Source organism: Felis catus, chromosome D3, assembly GCF_018350175.1.
Source record: "Felis catus isolate Fca126 chromosome D3, F.catus_Fca126_mat1.0, whole genome shotgun sequence".
NCBI classification, from domain to species: Eukaryota; Metazoa; Chordata; class Mammalia; order Carnivora; family Felidae; genus Felis; species Felis catus.
The window spans coordinates 69,038,815-69,062,844 of record NC_058379.1 but is presented as its reverse complement, the minus strand read 5'-3'; the positions used below and the strand labels follow the sequence as shown (position 1 = coordinate 69,062,844).

Sequence of the window (24,030 nt, the reverse complement as noted above, 5' to 3'; positions counted from 1 at the left end):
ACCTTGACCATGTTTACTGAAGTCTGGTGTGGCGAGGAGGGGGGTTCTCAGCTAAATATTTAAAAAAAATATGTAGAGGTCTACCATGTTGATGGAAGTCTGACTAAAACACCTCCAGTACCACAAATCATGTTGATTTTATAAGTTATGTGCTCAGATTGCTCATAATTGCACAACTGATTGTTAAGATGTATAGGACATACTGTGTGGTAAGGAAAAGACATTACTAATTCTGAATCCAGAAGATCGGGCTCGAATCCCAACTCTTCTACTAACAGGCGATGTCCTCTACGTCTCAGTTTTCTCATTTTAAAGTTAGGGGTAATAGATCAGACCAGAAATTGATACTTGGAAAAGACATTTGAAGACATCTAGTTCAGCTGTTCAGCATTTTAGATAAGGAAATTGAAGTGCATGAGTTTGGCGATCAACTCCTGTGGCTGTTGGAGGAACAGCCAAGCCGTACATCATGTCCTTAGATGCAGTGGAGTGGCCAGCGGCTGAGGGGGAGCCCCTGAACCTGGGATGAGGTCTGCCTGGTGTTCTCACTGCCTACTGTGTTGCCAGAGCAGTGCACTTGAAGATGCTTTTGTACATTTTAAAATGCTTTAGGATTATAAAAGTGTATTGTCTTATGCATCCTGAGTACTCAAGAAAAACACTGAATACATTTGCTCTCTGAGTTAATTTTCCTATTTTAGACTTCTCAGTGAAAAGGAGCAGCACTGGGTCACCAACAAGTATAGTGGGCAGAGGGCACATGATGTCTGAGATTGCAGAGAACAAGGCTGAATCATGTGGGAACTGAAGGGAGTTTCTGTCTGTCGTGTTTGGCTGCCCGGGAGGACTGGTGCCAACCTGGCCTTTGGTGGGAAAGATTAGCAGCAGCAGAAGTGGGGTCCTGAGTCCTGGCTATCATTTTGCCTGTTTGCATATTTTCCTTGCAGGTTATGAGCCAGATAATCGTTGGATTTTTAGAACGAAAATTCAGCTTTTCTTTAGCCTAGCCCTTTGATCTTCCATATGATGTCTCTGGAGTAGAAGGGATATGCATTTCCTAAGGTCAGTTTGCAGGATTCTTAGGTGGCCCTGAAAACACTGACTCTCTGCCTTCAAAGAATTTTTACCGTCATAAAACCAAGACTGGCACGGAATACATTTGTTAATTTCTCTTGCTGTTATTAGTACATGGATAGCAAAGTATGAATGAGGAAGTTTGATAGTAATAATTGCAAAGTTTAATTCTTCAAGCAAAGAATTGATTTTTTTTTTCTTTTTAATTTTGTGTCACTTACATAAGTTAATTCTTGACAGAGTAATTTCTTTTCCAGATTACATTACACATGTATATTATATACATGTATAATCCAGATTACATTACACATGGATATTTAATACTAGCCATTGATACTGATGCAATTATTTTATTTATTTTATTTTTTAATTTATTTATTTTGAGAGAGAGTGAGAGCGTGCATGCATGTAGGGTAGGGGCAGAGAGAAAGGGAGAGAGAGAGGAATCCCAAGCAGGCTCCACACTGTCAGCACAGAGCCCAACACGGGGCTTGAACACATGAATGAGCGAGAGATCATGACCTAAACTGAAATCCAAGAGTCAGACCCTTAACCAACTGAACCACGCAGGCACCCCTGATGGAATTATTTTAATGGTAATCCATGTGTGCTCATGGCTTTGGAAAAAAACAGACAGCACAGAGGGCTTATGATGAGAACAAATGCTGTTTGTCCTATCCCTTTGATTTCTTTCCTCCCCAGAGACCGTCATTTTTGATGTTTAACTGTTTGGGTGGTTTATAGAAATCTTTACCGTTATTATACCTTTATGTATATATATATATTTCTAAATAATGATATTTCTTTTCCTTTGAATTAGTAGGCTTTAGTTTTCTGAGCAGTTTTTGGTTCACAGCAAAATTGAGCAGAAAATGCAGGGAATTCCCATCTAATCCTTGTCCCCGCACTCGTGTAGCACTCCTACCCCCCTGCAACATCCCACCCCGGAGCAGGACATTTGCTGCAGTCGAGGAACCTACATTGACACATCATTATCACCCAAAGTCACGGTTTATATTAGGGTTCACTCTTCGTGCATCATACGTAGAATGGGTTTTACCAAACGGGAAATGACCTGGATCCACCATTAATAGTATTATAAGAGTAGACTCACTACCCTGAAAGTCCTCTGTGCTCTGCCTGTTCATCCCGTAGCCACCACTGATCCTTCTGCTGTCTCCTTAGTTGTGCCTTTTCTAGAATGTCATACAGTTGGAACCGTACAGTATGTAGCCTTTTCCAGTTAGCTTTGTTAGCAGTATTCATCTCAGGTTCTTCCGTGTTCATGGCTTTATAGCTCATTCGTTTTTAGCACCAAATAATATTCCATTGTTGTGATATACTACATGTACATAAATTAACTTCATGCATGTGTACAGATACAGCCATCATACAAGTTTAGAATTGGTATTAAGTGTGTACATTTTAAAATTTGATAAGAATATAAATTTGGTTAAAAAACCCAAACTGTCCCTTAAAGAGATGATATCAATTATTATTTTTTGAAATTTATTTATTTATTTTGAGAGAGAGAGGGAGAGCATGGGGAAGGGGCAGAGAGAGAGAGAGAGGACAGAGAGAATCCCAAGCAGGCTCCACGCTGTCAGCACAGAGCCTGGTGTGGGGCTCGAACCCATCAACTGCAAGAAAATGACCTGAACTGAAGTTGGACGCTCAACTGAGCCACCCAGGCACCCTAGATTATACCAATTATAGTCTCACCAAAATCATTTACCAGAGCCTTGCCAAATATTGCATAAACTTTTTTGTAAATTAAAAATGGAAATCGTAGTGTGATTCTTACATGTATTTTCTCATTACGAGTGAGATGGTTTAGCAATCATTTTCAATTCCTGAGAACTCTTTTTCCTCTGGTTCTTGTTTTATGAATGCAACATTTTAAGTTGGCATAATTGGAGTCTGGACATCCATGTAACCATTTCAAGAAGTTATGTGGCTATATTTTATTGATGCGTTTGATGCATTGTTACATGTAGAGCACTGGCTCTTTAAGAAACCACGAAAAGACGGAATGGATATTTGAGTTTATTTGATCTGCCCCCTTGATTTTTACATAAGATGAAGTCGACAGGTGAGGTGGCTTATGAAGGTAATGAGTGACAGTTCTGAGACTAGAATCCAGATTTTTTTTGACTCCTAGTCTCCAGGCACTTTCTGTTCCACTATTAAGATTTGTATAAACAAAAGGTATTACTGTGTCTTTGATTTTGTTCACTTTTAAAACCAGCCCCAAAACTACTGACAGCATCTGTGATACACTGCACTCCTTCTTAGTCTTTCCTCGTATTTTACCTTCACAGTATCCTTGGTGGCGTGACAGTGATAATTCTAAACTTTGGTCTCAGTCCTTTGAATTTGTCAGTTGTTTGTGTTAAACATATGTTCCATTTACAGTACTGTCCGTTTTCTTATCCAATAGTAAGTAAAAAAGGAGGATGTTTTTCTCCTCCGTATTCGTTGACTTTGTCCTTAGCCAACACTAACACCCATTTCATGAAGGCTTTTGTCTTTATCCAAGTGTTCCACTCTGCCCTAGCAGAGCAGTGCAAGGTCAAGGCGCCTGTCCTTTTTTTCTTCACATGAAATTAATAACTTGCTCCAACAGTAGTTTGTTTTAGGACGTTTCCAGCCCAGATGGTGGAAAGTTCTTGGGATAATATGGCAGCCAGAGCAACACTTTGGCTTTTTAAAGTTGACTTTGTTTTGGCGATTGTGTGATGCAGATCTTCTGAAGATCATACAAGGACATTAAAACAAGAAAGACCTGTTAGCTTAAAACATTTTTCATCTTTGAAAAACCACCACACTCAGCATGGTACCATTTTGGTTTCTTTTAAGTACTATTGGCCTGTCTGGCTCTTTTCCCTGATTATTTGGCACTTAGGATAGGCCAATTAATAGATTTAAAATTTTGTTTTCACAGACATCTGACATTTCCCTGAATTCCTTTTTTTGAGCATTATAGAAAGTTACAGCAAGAAATGACAGTAGAGATCATTTTGCCCAAAGTACTTATTTGAAAATAGGAAAGCTGAGGGGTGCTTGGGTGGCTCGGTTGGTTGAGCGTCCGACTTCAGCTCACGTCATGATCTTGCATTTTGTGAGTTCAAGCCCCGCGTCAGGCTCTGTGCTGACAGCTTGCTCAGAGCCTGGAGGCTGCTCCGGATTCTGTGTCCCTTTCTCTCTGCCCCTCCCCTGCTCACACTCTGTCTCTGCTTCTCTCAAAAATAAATGAACATTAAAAACAAATTTAAAAATAGGAAAGCTGAGACCCAGAGGAATTATTTGTTAAAATTAACAGAATGAGGTTTTTTTGTTTTTTTTTTTTTTTAATGAAATTTATTGTCAAATTGGTTTCCATACAACACCTGGTGCTAACAGAATGAGTTTACTAGAGAGCTTAGAGGCAGACCCTGAGTCTCCTAATTTTGGATCACTGACTTCTACATCATAGCACAATGTGATTTAAGTTTTTGTTTGCTCTTATTTCAATATGTCAGCAGATGTGAATCAATGAAAGTTTAATTTTAACATTTATGACAGTCCTCTGTTTTTAGTTCTTGATTAATTTAATCTGAGAGCATATTTTTAAAATATCCAAATACCTAAGTGAACAGTCTACTGCCTCTTCTGGTTCCGCATCCCTCCAGCTGTTCTGTTTGCTTCCATAAGTAACCACTGTTCTTAGTCTCTTCTGTATCCTTCCCGAAGATGTTCATGCGATGCATATGCAGTTATGAGCACAGATTCTTATATCTCCCTGCAGTCACACAAAAGATGGGAAATTATACATACTCTTTTGAACTTTCTTCTTTTTCCAGTCAGCTTTTGTACACAAGCATTTAAAGAGCTTTCTCATTATTGTTATGAGGATATTCAGATACCCCCAGATTTACCCCTCGAAAGTGTATTATTAGATGGTCGTTAGTGAATTCACACAAGTTGTGAAACTGTCATTACCATCTAATTATAGGACTCCTATTGCCCCTTTGTGATATGAATTTAAAGTATTTTTTTTCCTAAATTTGCCTTTCTTTTTTTTAAAGATTTGAATCTTTTAAGTAATCTCTACACCGGTGTGGGGCTCGAACCCACAGCCTTGAGGTCAAGAGTTGCAAGTTCTACCAACCAAACCAGCCAGGCGCCCCTCTAGATTTGCCTTTTGACTTGACTTATTTGCTCATAGCACGCTTTTGTTTTGACGTGGTAAATTTTCAAAAACGACTTTTAAGAGTCTTAATTTATCCATCGTTGATAGCTTCTAGGCCTTCGGATGTATAAACTGGCTCATTGTTAACATTTTTGACCCTTTCTCTTTCTACTTGCCTTCTTGCACATTTCATTGTAGCCCCACTGGCTTCTTTGGCATTCCTTAAATATGCTAGGCATGTTCCTATCTCTGGGCCTTTGCATGCGCTTATCCCTCTCCCTGGCAGACTCTTCCCGTGCCTCCTTGCTTTTTTTCAAGTCTTTGCTCAAAAGTCAGCTTCGTGTTGAGTCTTCTTACTTAAAATTGTAACACATCTGTGATAGATTGTCAGTGGTCCCTCAAATTCATTCTTCTCTTTATTAGCCTTTGGCTGGGCAGTGGTTGTCCAGGCAGAGATGACGTTTCTCAGGCTCGCTTGCCAGCTAGCTATGGGTGTACCGGAGGAATTGATACATACAGCGCTTACGTTATTTAAAAAGAAATGACTCTCCTTGGAGTGCACTTTTCTCCCTTCTCTCTGGTGGGAAATGGTAACCGGAACAAACTTGGAAGCACATGCAAAGGGTGACCGAGCTTCCTTGCCGGCAGAGCCTTTGAGTGATCTTACTAAGTAGATCCTGCTTGATCTGACTGCTAAGTGGCAGAGAAATGAGCTTTGATCTGGTTTGAAACCTCATTTTGGACTTCTATAGTAGCAGCTTAGCCTCACTATTCCTAACCACCCTAACCGGGTACTCCTTATCCAACCTTCATGCCTTATTTTCTTCAGGGCACTTACAACCTTTTCACTTACTGCACAGCATTTTTGTCTGTCCCTCTAAAATAGAAGCACCAAAAGGCCTTCTTTAAAGCATGTTTTAAGAGAATCTCCCGTCTTGGCCCCTAGGATTTTCTTTTTTTTTTTTTTTTTAAGATTTAATCTTCTGATCTATTTGGGATTTCTTTTAGTATATAGGGTCTGAGGTGTAGATTCAGGTGTTTTTTTTTTTTTTCCTTCTGAAAGCAGACTGTGCAGTTGTCTGGACAGTACGTGTACCACTGTGTGTTTGGTATTGTACTGATGAAGTCCCATTCTTAACTTGTATAACAATGATTTACAGATAAGAAGTGGCTGCTCAGCTCTTCAGTAGATGCCTCACAAGAGAGATCACTGTGGTCTCCATCATGATCAAATCTGAGTGACTACCGTGTGTTTGAACTGTTTTTTAGTCTATGCAAACAAAGAGACGCTAGATGCCCTTCTTTTCAGGCATTAGTTCCTTTTGGTTCTCTAAATCTTATATTTTTATTCATAGTAAATGGTGTATTGACATATGGGAAGTCTTGGTTTTGGCTCATAGTTATAGGCTATTTTGGAAATCAGAATGTATGTGCTAGCTTTATCTTGAGTAAAAAGTTTTTACTGAAATGTGTATTTGCTTTGGATAGTCACTAAAAACTAGGTGTCTGTGTTAGAATGCTGTTTGTTTCTTACGAAGGAACAAAATTTCTACGTACAAAGTCTTTCAAATATGCTTTCAACAACAACAACAAAATATATGCTTTCAATGAGACTGAATCTGTGACTCTGTGCCCTCAGCCAGTATTTAAAAGTGTAACTTACATCTTTGATTGGCAAGTGTGATGGTTAATTTTGTGTGACAGCTTAACTGAGCTGAGGGGTGCCTAGAGGTCAGACATGGTTTCATTATTTCTGGGTGTATCCGTGAGTGTGTTTCCAGAAGTAGTTAGCATTAGAATCAGTAGACTTAGTGAAAAAGATCATACTCACCCATGCTGGTGTCATCCAGTCCTTTGAGGGATGGATAAAGCACATAGGTGGAGGAAAGAGATAAATTTACTCTCTTGCTTTAGCCGAGACGTCCATCTTCTCATGTCCTTAGACATTGGTCCTCCTGATTCTTGGGCCTTCCGACTTAGCCTGGGGTTTTTGTGGTTCTCAGGCCTTTGGGTTTGGACTGGAACTGTACCAGGCTTTTCCTGAGCGTCCACCTTGCAGATGGCAAGTAATGGACCCCTCAACTTCCATAATTGTGTGAGTCAGTCCTTCATAGTCAATCTCTTTTTGTCTATATCTATTCCTATACTATTGATTCTCTTTCTCTGCAGAGCCCTAAGTAATACAAGTGTGGCTGACTCATTGCTGTGATCTGAATGCTTGTGTCCTTCCAAAATTCTTATGTTGAAACCTAACCTACAAGGTGATGGTATTTGGGGGGGATGATTAGGTCATGCGGACAGAGCCCTCATGAATGGGATTGGTGCCCATGTAAAAGATACCCAAGAAAGCTTCCTTGTCCCCCTTCCACTGTGTGATGGCACAGCAAAATGATGTTCACTGTCAGGGGCACCTGGGTGGCTCAGTCAGTTGAGCATCCGACTCTTGATCTCAACTCGGGTCTTGATCTCAGGGTCATGAGTTCAAGCCCCATATTGGGCTCCACGCTGGGCATGGAACTTACTTAAAAAACAAGAATAAAAAAAATTCAAAAAAAAAAAAAAAAAAGCTCACTGTTTGTGAACCCAGAAAGCCAGCTCTTATCAGACACTGAATTTGCAGGTGCCTTGATTTGGGCCTTTGGAACTGTGAGAAATAAATTTCTGTGCTTTGTGAACCACTCAGTCTGTTAGTTTGTCAATTGCAATCTACAAGCACTAAGGCACTCTCCTGCTAAATTGTTTTTCCCTAGTTACAAAGCTTTGTTACTTTGATTGCTCACAGTGAAGTAAGAGGGGTATCATTAAGAAGACCTATGGTTAAAATGAGGTTAGACATTATCCTCAGACCGTCATCACTATGATTTTGTTTCTCAAGGAAATTTCCCAGTAGGCACAGCCATTTGGGAGCAAACATTTCTTATATTCATTTTCTTCATGCTCTTCCTATTTAAAAAGTTTAAATTAAAAATAATAAAAATAGTCACCTGTAATCTCATCTCTCAAGATTGCTTTTTTTATTTTTTGCCTGTTAGCACCTGCATGTGTATTCATTCATATAATACATAATGTTCTACCATTTTTGCTCAATATTATGTCGCGAGGCAAATATTTCAATAAAGTACGTCCCAGAAGCAGATGAGTAATGTGTTTTGTAAGGCTAGCATAACCCTGATACTAAAACCTAACGAACATTACATAAAAAGAAAGTTACAGGGGCGCCTGGGTGGCGCAGTCGGTTAAGCGTCCGACTTCAGCCAGGTCACGATCTCGCGGTCCGTGAGTTCGAGCCCCGCGTCGGGCTCTGGGCTGGTGGCTCGGAGCCTGGAGCCTGTTTCCGATTCTGTGTCTCCCTCTCTCTCTGCCCCTCCCCCATTCATGCTCTGTCTCTCTCTGTCCCAAAAATAAATAAACGTTGAAAAAAAAAATTAAAAAAAAAAAAAGTTACAGACTAGTGTGTCTTATCAATGTAGGAGAAACATATCTTTTTAAAAAATTAGTAAATTGCACCCAGTAATATATGATAAAGGGCATAGCATCATAAACAAGTGGGGCTTATCGGACGAATGTGATATTGTTAAGACTTGAAAATCCATCAACACAATATGCCATATTGGCAGAACAAATTAGAAAAGCCATATGAGTATCTCAGTAAGTGTGGAAAAAGCATTTGACTAAATTCAACATCCATTCATGAAAAAAAAAAAAACTTAGAAAACTAGGAATAGAAGGGAACGTTTTCAATACACGTAAATATGTGTAAAGTGATTGTCCATTTGCAGTGTTCTTGATTTAGGTTGATACACCATGAGTTCTAAATCTATAAGCCTGTGTTCTTTGATTAGTCTTAGCCTTTTTTGCCCACGTTAAGCATACCGTCTGTCACTGAGTGCTATTAGTTTTATTTTGTTCCGTATCATTCAAGTCTGGTTGCTCTTTTCCATTCCTGTTGTCAGTGTTTTCATTGCGGTCCTCATAATGTTCTAGCTGGATAATTTATTGCATGTTCTTTGTTTCCTGGGTTGGTCAAAGTATTTCTCCATGTCAATATGTCTCCCAACCTCTGATGCACCCCTTTGTCCCACTGTCTCTGATTTTGGACACATGAGGCATAGGGTTGAATAGACCATATTCTTCAGTTCAAGGCTAACTGTCATCCCTGCTTCATGTGAGGTCCATCTCTCCCTCCATTTGATATTCATCTGTTCATTTATTCCCATTTATCCCCATTCCGTGCTGTTCTTCTTTCCCGTAAACAGCCATTTGAAATGTGTTTAATGCATTATTTTTATATGTATATGCTCAACTAAATGTTACATGTACATGTATTTTTAATGTACATAAATAGAATTGTTACAGAACTCATTCTGTTTACTTATTCCTCTCAGAACTGTTCTTAAACGTTACCCGTGACACTAAATGAACATCTAGTCTGCTGCTGTTAAAACTTTCATTGTGTGTATCCACCACATTTTACTTACCCAGTTCCTCAGTGATGGACACCAGGGCTTTCTCCAACTTTGTAACACCACAAGTAATGAATTGTTTCATAGTTTGTTAGGATCAGGAGTGCAGGCACAGCTGGCGTGGTGCCTCTTGACCCAGATACCTCTTGAGGTTGTAGTTGAGCTTATTGGTGGGGCTGTGGTCTCGTCAGAAGCCTCAGCTAGGGAGGGAGAGACCTGCTTTCTTGATTTCTCATTTGCTGTTGGCAGGATTCTGTTCCTCTAGGGAAATTGGACTGAGGGCCTCAGATGTTCACTGGCTGTTGACTGGAGGCCTCCTTTAGTTCTTTGCCAGGTAGATGTCTGCATATGTCAGCTCACAACAGGGTGGTTAGCTTCTCCCACAGAAAGGGAAAAAAAAAGAGCAAGAGAGGGTACCCAGCACAAGCTATAGTTGCTTTGTAAGATAATCGTCCCTTGAAAGTGGTTAAAAGTGAGTTATTGGATTCAGCCTATACTCAAGGGGAGGCAGTACATAAGAGCATATGAATAGCAGGAAGCAGGGATTATTGGGGGTTGTTTTAGAGTTTGCCTAGCACAGTCCTCAGCCAGTTGCTGTGAATTTTTCTTTGGCATATATACATATTTGGGTCATGGGTTGCTCTCTAAAGATGATTTCTCTGGTTAATATTTTTATCAGCAGTACATGAGGGTTTATATATCATCATATGCCTGCCGGTACTTTGTTTTCTACAGCATAAAGGGATATCACACTGTCTTAAACTGTTTATATATTTTGTTCTTATTTCCTAGTGGAGTTCTCACCTTTTTCTTGGCCATTTGCAGGAGTTGCTGGCAATATTCTAGATATTAGTTTCTTGTTCTTCTCTGTATCATCTGCCTGTTACCTTTGTCCAAGGTTTCATTTGTTGAGCAGTAATCCTGAATTTTGATGTGATTAAATGTATTTTTTGGCTTTGTGGTTTGTGCTCTTAGGCTTTTATTTAAGAAGTCCTTTTTTTGTCCTTCTGTTAGAAACTTAGCGTACATTTTCTTGTGTTAACTTTAGCTTTACCATTCACCTCCAGGTCTTTAATCTGTCTGTAGTAGGTCTTTGATAGGGATCCATCATTGTTTTCTTTGTGAAATGAGCCAGTCTTCTGTACAATCTCTTCTGTCCTCATTGATTTGTGGATCCATCTTTACTGTATATTGTTTATGTCTACACCGCAGGTGTGAGCCATACATTTGGTTTGTAGGTGGATTTCTTTCGTTTGTCTGTTTCTTCGTGTGTGCAAACACCATGCTGTTTTTATTGTTACAGCTGCATAGCATGGCTTGATACCTGGTAGTGAAAGGCCCTCTCATCACTCTTCATTTTCAAGGTTGACTTGGCCATGTTTACTCTTCCACAAAAAGTTTATTTCATTTATTTTATTTTTTATATATAACTTATTGTCAAATTGGTTTCCATACAACACCCAGTGCTCATCCCAACAAGTGCCCTCCTCAGTGCCCATCACCCATTTTCCCCTTTCCCCTGCCCCCCACATCAACCCTCAGTTTGTTCTCAGTATTTAAGAGTCTCTTATGGTTTGCCTCCTTCCCTCTCTGTAACTCCCCCCCCCTTCTCCTCCCCCCTGGTCTTCTGTTAAGTTTCTCAGGATCCACATAAGAGTGAAAACATATGGTATCTGTCTTTCTCTGCCTGACTTACTTCACTTAGCATAACACTCTCCAGTTCCATCCACGTTGCTACAAAAGGCCCTATTTCATTCTTTCTTACTGCCAAGTAGTATTCCATTGTATATATAAACCACAATTTCTTTATCCATTCGTCAGTTGATGGACATTTAGGCTCTTTCCATAATGTGGCTATTGTTGAAAGTGCTGCCATAAACATTGGGGTACAAGTGCCCCTATGCATCAGCGCTCCTGTATCCCTTGGGTAAATTCCTAGGAGTGCTATTGCTGGGTCACAGCGTAGATCTATTTTTAATTTTTTGAGGTACCTCCACACTTTTTCAGAGTCGCTGCACCAGTTTAAATTCCCACCAACAGTGCAAGAGGGTTTCCGTTTCTCCACATCCTCTCCAGCATCTATAGTCTCCTGATTTGTTCATTTTAGCCACTCTGACCTGCGTAAGGTGATATTTCAGTGTGGTTTTGATTTGCATTCCCTGATGAGGAATGACGTTGAGCATCTTTTCATGTGCCTGTTGCCATGTGCCATCTGGGTGTCTTCTTTAGGAAAGTGTTTATTCATGTCTTCTGCCCATTTCTTCACTGGATTATTTGTTTTTCGGGTGTAGAGTTTGGTGAGTTCTTTATAGATTTTGGATACTAGCTCTTTGTCTGATATGGCATTTGCAAATATTTTTTCCCATTCCATTGGTTGCCTTTTAGTTTTGTTGATTGATTACTTTGCAGTTCAGAACGTTTTTATCTTGATGAGGTCCCAATAGTTCATTTTTTATTTTAATTCCTTTGCCTTTGGAGATGTGTCAAGTAAGAAATTACTGCGGCTGAGGTCAGAGAGGTTTTTTCCTGCTTTCTCCTGTAGGGTTTTGATGGTTTCCTGTCTCACATTCAGGTCCTTCACCCATTTTGAGTTTATTTTTGTCAGTGGTGTAAGAAAGTGGTCTAGTTTCATTCTTCTGCATGTTGCTGTCCAGTTCTCCCAGCACCATTTTTAAAAGAGATTGTCTTTTTTCCATTGGATATTCTTTCCTGTTTTGTCAAAGATTAGTTGGCCATACATTTGTGGGTCCAATTCTGGAGTCTCTATTCTATTCCATTGGTCTGCGTGTCTGTTTTTGTGCCAATACCATGCTGTCTTGATGATTACAGCTTTGTAGTAGAGGCTAACGTCTGGGATTGTGATGCCTCCAGCTTTGGTTTTCTTCTTCAATATTACTTTGGCTATTTGGGGCCTTTTGTGGTTCCATACAAATTTTAGGATTGTTTGTTCTAGCTTCGAGAAGAATGCCAGTGCAATTTTGATTGGGATTGCATTGAATGTGTAGATTGCTTTGGGTAGTATTGACATTTTAACAATATTTATTCTTCCCATCCGTGAGCATGGAATGTTTTTCCATTTCTTTGTATCTTCTTCAATTTCCTTCATAAGCTTCCTATAGTTTTCAGCATACAGATCTTTTACATCTTTGGTTGGGTTTATTCCTAGGTATTTTATGATTCTTGGTGCAATTGTGAATGGGACCAGTTTCTTTATTTGTCTTTCTGTTGCTTCATTCTTAGTGTATAAGAATGCAACTGATTTCTGTAGGTTAATTTTGTATCCTGAGACTTTGCTGAATTCACGTATCAGTTCTGGCAGACTTTTGGTGGAGTCTGTTGGGTTTTCCATGTAGAGTATCATGTCATCTGCAAAAAGTGAAAGCTTGACTTCATCTTTGCCAATTTTGATGCCTTTGATTTCCTTTTGTTGTCTGACTGCTGATGCTAGACCTTCCAACAGTATGTTAAACAACAGCAGTGAGAGTGGACATCCCTGTCATGTTCCTGATCTCAGGGGGAAAGCTCTGTTTTTCCCCATTGAGGATGATATTAGCTGTGGGCTTTTCATAAATGGCTTTTATGATGTTTAAGTATGTTCCTTCTATCCCGACTCTCTCGAGGGTCTTTATTAAGAAAGGATGCTGTGTTTTGTCAAATGCTTTTACTGCATCGACTGACAGGATCATATGGTTCTTGTCTTTTCTTTTATTAATGTGATGTATCACATTGATTGATTTGCAAATATTGAACCAGCCCTGTAGCCCAGGAATGAATCCCACTTGATCATGGTGAATAATTCTTTTTATATGCTGTTGAATTCGATTTGCTAGTATCTTGTTGAGAATTTCTGCATCCATATTCATCAGCGATATTGGCCTGTAGTTCTCTTTTTTTGCTGGGTCTCTGTCTGGTTTGGGAATCAAAGTAATGCTGGCTTCATAGAATGAGTCTGGAAGTTTTTCCTTCCCTTTCTATTTTTTGGAACAGCTTGAGAAGGATAGGTATTATCTCTGCTTTAAATGTCTGGTAGAATTCCCCAGGGAAGCCATCTGGTCCTGGATTCTTATTTTTTGGGAGATTTTTGATAACTGATTCAATTTCTTCGCTGGTTATGGGTCTGTTCAAGTTTTCTGTTCCTTCCTGTTTGAGTTTTGGAAGTATGTGGGTGTTTAGGAATTTGTCCATTTCTTCCATGTTGTCCAGTTTGTTGGCATATAATTTTTCATAGTATTCCCTGATAATTGCTTGTATTTCTGAGGGATGGGTTGTAATAATTCCATTTTCATTTGTGATGTTATCTGTTTGGGTCCTCTCCCTTTTCTTCTTGAGAAGCCTTGCTGGAGGTTTATCAATTTTGTTTATTTTTTCAAAAAACCAACTCTTGGTTTCATTGATCTGCTCTACTGTTTTTTTTTAGATTCTATATTGTTTATTTCTGCTCTGATCTGTATTATTTCTCTTCTTCTGCTGGGTTTGGGGTGTCTTTGCTGTTCTGCTTCTATTTCCTTTAGGTGTGCTGTTAGATTTTGTATTTGGGATGTTTCTTCTTTCTTGAGATAGGCCTGGATTGCAATGTATTTTTCCTCTCAGGACTGCCCTCGCTGTATATCATAGCGTTTGGATTGTTGTATTTTCATTTTCATTTGTTTCCATTTATTTTTTAATTTCTTCTCTATGTGCCTGGTTGACCCATTCATTCTTTAGTAGGCTGTTCTTTAACCTCCATGCTTTTGGAGGTTTTCTGGACTTTTTTTCCTGTGGTTGATTTCATGTTTCATAGTATTGTGATCTGAAAGTGTGCATGGTATGATCTCAATTCTTTTATACTTATTAAGGGCTGTTTTGTGACCCAGTATGTGGTCTATTTTGGAGAATGTTCCATGTGCACTCGAGAAGAAAGAATATTCTGTTGCTTTGGGATGCAGAATTCTAAATATATCTTTCAAGTCCATCTAGTCCAATGTATCATTCAGGGCCCTTGTTTCTTTATTGATTCTCTGTCTAGATGATCTATCCATTGCTATAAGAGGAGTATTAAAGTCTGCTGCAATTACCACATTCTTATCAATAAGTTTGCTTATGTTTGTGATTAATTGTTTTATATATTTGGGGGCTTCCGAATTTGGTGCATAGACATTTATAATTGTTAGCTCTTCCTGATGGATAGACCCTGTAATTATTATATAATGCTCTTCTTCATCTCTTGTTACAACCTTTAATTTAAAGTCTAGTTTGTCTGATATAAGTACAGCTACTCCAGCTTTCTTTTGACTTCCAGTAGCATGATAGATAGTTCTCCATCCCCTCACTTTCAAGCTGAAGGTGTCCTCAGGTCTGAAATGAGTCTCTTGTAGACAACAAATAGATGGGTCTTGTTTTTTTTTATCCATTCTGATACCCTGCGTCTTTTGGTTGGAGCATTTAGTCCATTTACATTCAGTGTTATTATTGAAAGATACGGGTTTAGAGTCATTGTGATGTCTGTAGGTTTCATGCTTGTAGTGGTGTCTCTGGTACTTTGTGGTCCTTGCAGCATTTCACTCACAGAATCCCCCTTAGGATCTCTTGTAGGGCTGTTTAGTGGTGATGAATTCCTTCCATTTTGTTTGTTTGGGAAGACCTTTATGTCCCCTTCTATTCTGAATGACAGACTTGCTGCATACAGGATTCTCGGCTGCATGTTTTTTCTGTTCATCACATTGAAGCTTTCCTGCCATTCCTATCTGACCTGCCAAGTTTCAGTAGATAGGTCTGCTACTACCCTTATGTATCTACTTTTGTATGTTAAGTCCTGTTTATCCCTAGCTGCTTTCAGAATTCTCTCTTTATCCTTGTATTTTGCCAGTTTCATTATGATGTGTCATGCAGAAGATCGATTCAAGTTATGTCTGAAGGGAGTTCTCTGTGCCTCTTTGGATTTCAGTGTCAGGCTTGTCTTTCATTCAGTTGAAGGAATAAGAACAAATAGGATTGCATTTTACGTGGTTAATATTTATGACAGTTAAAGAAATGTCAGGAAAGAGAATTTTTCTATAGTACTTTAAAAGTAAGATTTCTGATTAGAACTGAGATTTATCCATTATGTAATAATGTAAATTGCATGGACCTCTTGTGTTGTTTTGTATACTTTGCTTTTAAAAGAGATTTCTGTCAGCAGTAACCCCTTAAAATATCTGGTAGAATTTAAGCGTGCCCAATTCTAGAATCAGGTCATATTTAATTTGTTTAATGAGCCTCACTTAAGTAGATGTTAAGTGGGTTTTGTTTTTGTTCTGTGTTTGTTTTTGGGTTTTTTTTTTTTGGATTTCCATGCATATTTTAGTTCTGTCAGAATATTTTGATATTCTTTCGGAGCTGTTACTCTTTTTGTTGTGTTGTTGAGATCTCCACTTTCCTGATCTGTTCCTGTTCCCCGTGATCATCATGTTTAAACTTTTGCAGCAACTGAAGATTACTTAATGCGTTTATTCTTTTTTGTGCTTCCTCCTCAGCCAAAACCTTGTTTCCTTTTTCTTTGACCTAAGACTTATTTCTAAAGAGAGTTAATGATCTTGGGAGGACAGGAGTAGTCCTTCATAATAGAAATATGCTTAATAAAACAGGAATAATTTGTTCACTGTCCATATTTTGCTGAACATACAGAGGTGGCCTTATGGAAGCAGACACTAGAGATGGGGGGCTGTAAGGTATACATTGTTCTGATTGTTAAGTGATTATCAACACGAAAAGGCATTGTTTTCTTCCTTGCACTGTGACTTACTCTTAAATTTGACAATCTGAATATTGGGTTTCTGCATTATAACCAAACAGGGATGAACCTAAGGTTTTAGGGTTTATCTTCAAAGCAGAACGTTGCTGCTAACTGTTTCCATTCTACAGTAATGGACTTGTCATTCAGCAGGAGATTGGAAATGGAAAATAGGAAAGTAGTGGGATGCCTGACCCGAGTACAAAAGCTAATGGTTGGGAAAAGCTTTCCTCTTTTTGCCTGACTTAATTTTTAGGTAAAACACATTAGTGTTTCTTTGTAACCTAGAAACGTATTGAATATTTAGATTGAGTTTTTAAATTTTTTTTTTTTTAACATTTATTTATTTTTGAGACAGAGAGAGACAGAGCATGAATGGGGGAGGGTCAGAGAGAGAGGGAGACACAGAATCCGAAACAGGCTCCAGGCTCTGAGCTGTCAGCACAGAGCCCGATGCGGGGCTTGAACTCCCAGACCGTGAGATCATGACCTGAGCTGAAGTCGGACGCTTAACCCACTGAGCCACCCAGGCGCCCCTAGATTGAGTTTTTAAATGTATAGTTTATTTAGAAAAGAGCAGTCCTAATCTTCCAAAGTGATCATTATTCTGTTTGCTTCCTGTTTCTGCAGAGATATTACATATGAAATCTCAGTAGAAGCTGTATCAACAATGGTGGTTTTCCTTTCTTGCCAACTCTTCCACAAGGAGGTTTTGCGACAGAGCATCAGTCACAAGTATTTGATGCGAGGTCGATGGTATGTTTCTATTTTACATTTTTCTACCTTCTTTTTTTTTTTTATTGTACAAATCTCTGTCTCGGGTCTTGTCCTCTAACCTTAACGTTGTCCCAGATGTCCCGCCGAACGTTTCCTTCGGTCATTCCGTCCACACTCCAAACCCCACGCATAAGTAACCCACTTCTGCTTTCCTGTTTAAACTGCCCGTCCTCCCCGCCCCTTTCGTCCCCCAGCTTCTTACCTTCTCAAGTGGTTTCTTTGTAGAAGTGAAACGTTGAAGTCCTCCTCCTTCTTCCTTCTGCATCATTCTCTATGTGTAAGCACCCATCAGTCATGTCTGTCTGCTGAAGTTGTTTTCAGTCTCCCCCTCTCACTAGTCCCGTTGAAACGACCATCATCTCTGCCCTGTCACCCTGTGTCTGGACTACTCCGGCAGCCTCTTAGCTGACGGTTCCTACTTTCACGTGGTCACAGATACTTATTGTGTGGCAACCATGTGCCTGACATGTGTTAGGATGGGGGGCTCTGCTCTTGAGCAGAAACTTACAGTCTCCTTATGGGGGGCTGGGAGTAGATACAAAATACACACACACACACACACACACACACACACACACACACCTTCTATTGACACAGTCTTCACAGAACTTGAGATTGTAAAACAGATACAAACCAAGTAGCTTTGATGGAAGTTCTCAGAGAATGGGAGCTCTGTCTTCGTCATCTCGTCCTTGCTGCCTTGGTTGTCTGTGTGTCACCTCTCTCCTTGAGTATTCTGTGGCACAGCCATAGAATCCCTTAGGGCTCTTTGGAATATATTTGAAAACCGCTGATAATAGAGAAGGAGCCTGGGCTTTGGCTCAGGATTCTATTACAGAGTTTTCTCTAGATGGCAGGAATTGATTTATCACCTTAATTTGTGGACACGTATCCCTTTTCACCTGCGTCCTCTCCCTTCTCCTCTCATTCCATTACTTTAAAGCAAAGAGTGTTAACATCTAAACCACCTGTATGCATATGTGTCTTGTGTGTGCATGCATAAATTGAATGATTTCATACTTAAAATGTGTAGTCTTTTGTATTAATGCTTTCTTAATTCTTGTGTTTCCCTACTGATTCTACGGTACTATCTCCCTTCAAGCACCAGGTACCGTATAATACCCTGAATTAATAGTATCTCACCTGTTATACGGGATTACCAGTAAGGTAACTGAAGCTCAAGAATTGAAGTGATTTGACCAACAACTGTGGCATAGAAACAGGAAAGCCAGAATTCAGCCTCAAGTCTGATCTCAAAGCCCACAATCTTCACCGTTATGTAACAGTGCTAGGTTCCTTCGAAGCGTTAATCCCTTTAATATTAATAGATTCTGTAGATTGTTATACAAAGTCAGGCGACTTCACGGGTTTGATTTTCTTCTTTTTTTCTTTTTGTGTAGTCTTCCATACACCAGCAAACTTGTGAAAACCCTATTGTATAACTTTATCAGACAAGAGAAGCCGCCCCCTCCAGGAGCACACGTTCTCCCACAGCAATCCGATGGGGGCGGACTGCTGTATGGACTCGCATCCGGAGTAGCAAGTAAGTCTGATCAGGTTTTGTCAGTTTTCTGGCGTAGATAGAGTTTGTCTAATTGGCATAAGAAACTGTGTTTGCTTGGCTGCCACTACTGATGGTTACATTGCCCTGTGCAGCTGGCTGAATGCGAAATACCGAAAGTAACTGAACATATTTTGTCCATTTAGTGCAGTGATTAATGCGGTGAAATATATGCAAATAATGAATAGATTGTTTACCTGTAAAACACCACTTTCCAAGAATAATGTTTATAAATACATATATTGCGTGCGTTTTAGCTGCACAGTATTATACAGTTAAAGTCTTGGAAACCTTTTACTGCTGTGCTGTATGAGGAGACACTGCTGTTTTAGAGGCTTTATTGGTCAGGACCTTACGTGACTAATTAGGTGTAGTTTTCTTGTTAGACTCTGTGTTTTATTCATTCAGTGACAAATGAGCGCATTTTGAAGAATTTTGTATTGAATTCTGGAGTGGCACAAACACGGGTTTTATCAGATTGGAAGCAGATTTCTTTAACTGAGGGAAACCTTTCCCTCCCAGACAGTGAAGCCTCATTTCCGGTTCACGGTGTCGGCCGTGAAGACCCTGGGAGTGGCAGCAGGAGCTCTGGTCCTTTCTCTAGTTAGCGTGGCGGGCCCGTGTCGTGTGAAGTCACAGAACCCGACCTTCTGCTTTATTCTGAAGGAGAATCAGAAACCAGGCTGGCATTGCGGCAGCTGTAGGGTCTGCAGGCGCCTCTTACTAAAGCAGCCGCGTAGGCCGTCCTTGCGTAGTGCAGGGCTTGGCTGTTTGAAGGAACTCTACATTGAGCCCAGTCCCACGGCCAAATGCTGGCTGCAGCGTGCGCTCCACACTGCGAGGGATAGCAGTTTGATGTGGAAGTGTAGTCCCGCTTGGTAATGTACTAGGTAATGAGTCTTGGGAACGTCTTTGGGTTAAAAGACCTCTGTTGGGCACCTGACTGGCTCAGTCAGTTGAGCATCCGACTTCAGCTCAGGTCATGATCTCGAGGTTCACAAGTTCGAGCCCTGGAGCCTGCTTCCGATTCTGTGTCTCCTTCTCTCTCCGCCCCTCCCCTGCTCATACTCTGTCTCTCTCTCTCTCAAAAATAAATAAAACATTAAAAACATTTTTTTTTTTAAGACCTCTGTTGACTTTTGGAATTGATCTCTGGGCCAGGCTTTCCAGATTTGCCTTCCTTTGATTTCTTTTAACACTGTGGGTTGAATTACGTTTGTGCTCCCTCCTAGCTCTGTCCTCCGTGCTGAGCAGGCTCCCTAGCATGCCAGACCCGCCGAAGTTCGTTCTCTGCTTTGCTCCTACCCGCTGCCCTTGTTTCTGATGGGGAGGCATTCATGGCTTCCGAACGCAGCATAGCACTGGCTTCTCGTGTTTTCTTTTTTCGATCATTAAACTGGTATGAGGTTATAAAAGCTGAGTATTTTCCATTACTTCAGTATGGTTGGGGATTTGGGGTGGGGGGGGAGAGATAGTATAAGTTCATTAACTGCTTTCTTCGAAACAATGCCAATTCTTTGCACTTTTCTGTTTTTTTTGTTTGTTTTTTAAGGGCAAACATAGATTTGTGTGCAGTGTTTAGTTTTTCTTGGAGTTATGTGTCGTCAGAAGAATGTCCAGTATGGGAATGTGGTGTCATCAGTACCAGGTGCCAAAAACCTTTTAAACTTTAGAGCTGTTTCTACCTAGTTAGCAGTGTATCAGAAGGAAGTCCCTTAATTTCCCTAGCTTCCGGGTTTTTTTGTCTGTTGAAGGAGAAGGTCGGAATAGATGATCTCTGAGGTTATTTCCATATAACTTGCAATGGTTCTATGGCCTTTCTTCTCACCAGTGAAAAATTTAACATTCAGAGTCAGGGGGAGAGGTGGCAGTGAAAAAAATTTAATATTCAGTTAAGGGCATTAAAATGGACTTAAGATTTTTAGTGTGCTATAGTCACAAGACATTTTACGTACCTTCTTACGTCTTCATGAGATTAGTCATATAAAGGTATAAATCATGATGGAGTGATTATTCATTATTTCACAGTAGGTGACTCAAAGGATTACAAAAAAACAGCAAAAGGATGTTCTCTTCCTAAAAAGTACAGCTATTTATTATTTATTGCAAAAAGGATAAGAAAGGAAAAATAGTCACGTAATTTTGAATTAAGCCACATTCTGTGAAAGTCAGTCAGGTTTACAAGAACATTTGACTTCAGTTGTATGACCACTTTTGAAGATCTTTTGGTGGGTAGTTAAGGAATTTTCTTACTTTTTTTTTTTTTAAGTTTATTTATTTATTTTGAGAGAGGGACCCAGAGAGAGAAAGTAGGGGAGGGGTCGAGAGAGAGGGGGAGAGAGAGCATGCTAAGCAGGCTCTGCACCAGCAGTGCAGAGCCTGATGCAGGGCCCGAACTCCCAAACTGTGAGATCATGATCTGAGCTGAAGGTGGGGTGTTTAACCGACTGAGCCACCCAGGTGCCCTGGGAATCTTCTTACTTTAGCATCGGCTTAAGAAAAATATGACTTGGAAGCTCCTCCCTGAAAAAAAAAAAATACTCCAAAGCCAAATATAAACTCTTTTGGGTGACATTTATCTTCACCGGGATTGAGTTTTTCCTGATTATAGAAAGCCATTTCCTGTCGCAGCGGTGTACGTATGGTAGGTTTGACTTGATTAATTTCCTTTGAAACCGAGCGCCTTATTTTGGAAAACTTTATAGCTTTGGATAGCAAAGTTTTGTTGGCACTAGCAGGGAAGAGGAGCTTGCTCGTGCTAGGTGAGCGGTGAACCACTCATCTGGACCCTCACAGGAGTTAGGCAAGGCCTTCTCCGGTTTATCCTCACTTTTTCAGATTTATTTTTAGTTATTCTACTGCTGTATTTGTTTCTCAGACTCTAGCCATAACTCTGTTACTCTTTACATGCCTTACGCTTTCTCCCTTTCATGTCCTTTCTTGGATTATCTCTTCCACCTACGATCCTGTTTCCTCCTCTCTGACTTTTTTCTGCCCGTCCATCCGTTAAGCGCTGTCTCAGGTACCACTTCCTCCACGAAGATTTCCTGTTCTCTCCTAGCCAGGGGTGATCTTTTCCTGTGGCGGACTTAGCACTCTGCTTTGTGTTACGATTACTGTGTATGGACATCACCTCCGCACCAGGGCTCTACACGCAATACAATGAGAACTAACATGTATATAACACTTGAGAGGTCATAGAGCGACTTCTTGTGTATTTCACTTTATTCTTGTAGCAACCTTGTCAAACACATGATTTCACCTTTTTAATGTGATTGATGAAGAGATGTTCCTGGTTATTATCTAAGATCACATAGGAGGTGATGTTGGTTTGCACTTGAGCTCAGTTTCTTTGACTCCTGAGCTTTGCTTTCTGGTCCTTTCTGATCACCACTTGAGTCCTGAGTACGTCAGCTGGTGCTTGACTTATGCGAGCATGTTCACTGCAGTCTCCAGCAGAGCGCCTTACGTTTGTGGATTGTCAATAGATTCTTGTTTGTAATTAAAGACCAACAGCTAATACCTTGTCTACATTCAAGATAGATGTGAATTCAGTTTATAATAACACGTCTGTCGTTTACTGAATGCCTTCTGTTTTGCAGTCACTTTATTATCTTTCTCTTCTCCAATTTTTATTTAAATTCTAGTTACTTAACATATACTGCAATATTGGCTTCAGGAGTAGAATTCAGTGATTCATCACTTACATACAACACCCAGTGCTCATCACAACAATTGCCCTCCCAAGTACCCATCACTCATCTAGCCCATCCCCCACCCACCTCCCACCATCAATCCTCAGTTTGTTCTCTATCTTTAAGACTCTCTAATGGTTTGTTTCCCTCTCTTTTATCTTTTTATCCCATATGTTCATCTGTTTTGTTTCTTAAGTAAGACATATGAGTGCAATCATATGGTATTTGTCCTTCTCTGATTGACTTATCTCACTCAGCATAATACACTCTAGCTCTGTCCACGTCATTGCATGTGGCAAGCTTTCATTCTTTTTGAAGGTTGAATAATATTCCTGTGTGTGTGTGTGTGTGTGTGTGTGTGTGTGTGTGTGTGTGTGTATCCATTCATTTCCAGTCACTTTAGTAGCTAACTTACATACAGTTACAGTAGCTGACTCACCTCCTCTTTATTTTGTAACATTGTGGAAAATTTCAAAGGTGGATAAAAGTAGGGAAATTGGTAGAATGAATCCCCATCTTTCCATAACCCATCTTTAAGAATTATCAGTATTTTGCTATTTTTTCCTCATCTGCTTCTTGTTCTTTTTAAAAAGCTTTATTTGGAAATAAGTTCATACATGTATAAAAGTTCAAAAACTAAAGGTATTATAAAAAATGATATAGTATACAGATTGATTTATTATTAACATTTTATCCTATTAGTTTTGTATCTCTATTCTCTCCCTCCTCCTCTCCCATTCTATACACACACATACACACATACACACACACAGTGGTTTTTTTTTTTTTAACCATTTGAAGGTAAGTTACATGCATTGTGACCCTTTATCTCTAAATATTTGAATGTGTATTTCCTGAAAGGGGATATCTCTTACACAACCTCAGTACACTTACCAACTTCAGTAAATTCAGTATTCAGCCACCCTTAAAAACAAATGTTTATTTCTTTGTCAGTAAAACTTAAGAAATGGAGATTTCCTCTGTATTCTGAAATCTACTTTATTAATACAGTATCATTTGGGTTGCACCTAAATTGAATTTTTACAGTTAGGTGTTCTTGTCACTATGCTGCTAACAACTTATCTATCTCAGACTAACTGCTCCATGATGCAGCCCCCACACCTTTCTCCTTTCTGTTTATTATTGGTCCTGCAGTATGCAGTGAGTGTTTGGATGATGTTTGAATAGAAGGTAATAAATAACTGGAGGAATTATTATTATCTTTTAATGACCACTGGTAAGTTTTTTGCATAGTTAATGAGAGCAGTGAAAATTACTTGTATGGATTTTGTTCTTTTTTAAAAAAGTTGTTTTCACACGTGTCAAGTGTGGTTTCTGTCTTTCCCTGGAAGTGGTTAGGATCAGTCGTACATTAATAAAATACCTTACCGGGCAGCAACTGTGATACATGCCAACAAGCCTCTTCATAATTTTGCAGTACAAGAAATCATGGTTTCCTTCCTCTTTATAGCTTTTTAGTTTAGATGTTTCTCTAAAATGCTGACAAAATGGAAGAAGAACCAACTGATACATCACTTTAC

The 24,030-nt window shown here is 39.7% G+C and overlaps 1 protein-coding gene across 10 annotated transcripts in view; it reads left to right on the top strand.

Moving 5' to 3' along the window:
• Window positions 1-24,030, top strand: part of DYM (dymeclin) — a 352,035-nt gene that overhangs the window by 91,715 nt on the left and 236,290 nt on the right. For all 10 annotated transcript variants that reach the window (XM_045042248.1, XM_045042249.1, XM_045042250.1 and 7 more), the window contains 2 exons: window positions 17,087-17,212; window positions 18,634-18,776. In XM_045042248.1, the coding sequence (XP_044898183.1) occupies window positions 17,087-17,212; window positions 18,634-18,776 (269 nt within the window). The remainder of the gene's footprint in view (window positions 1-17,086; window positions 17,213-18,633; window positions 18,777-24,030) is intronic.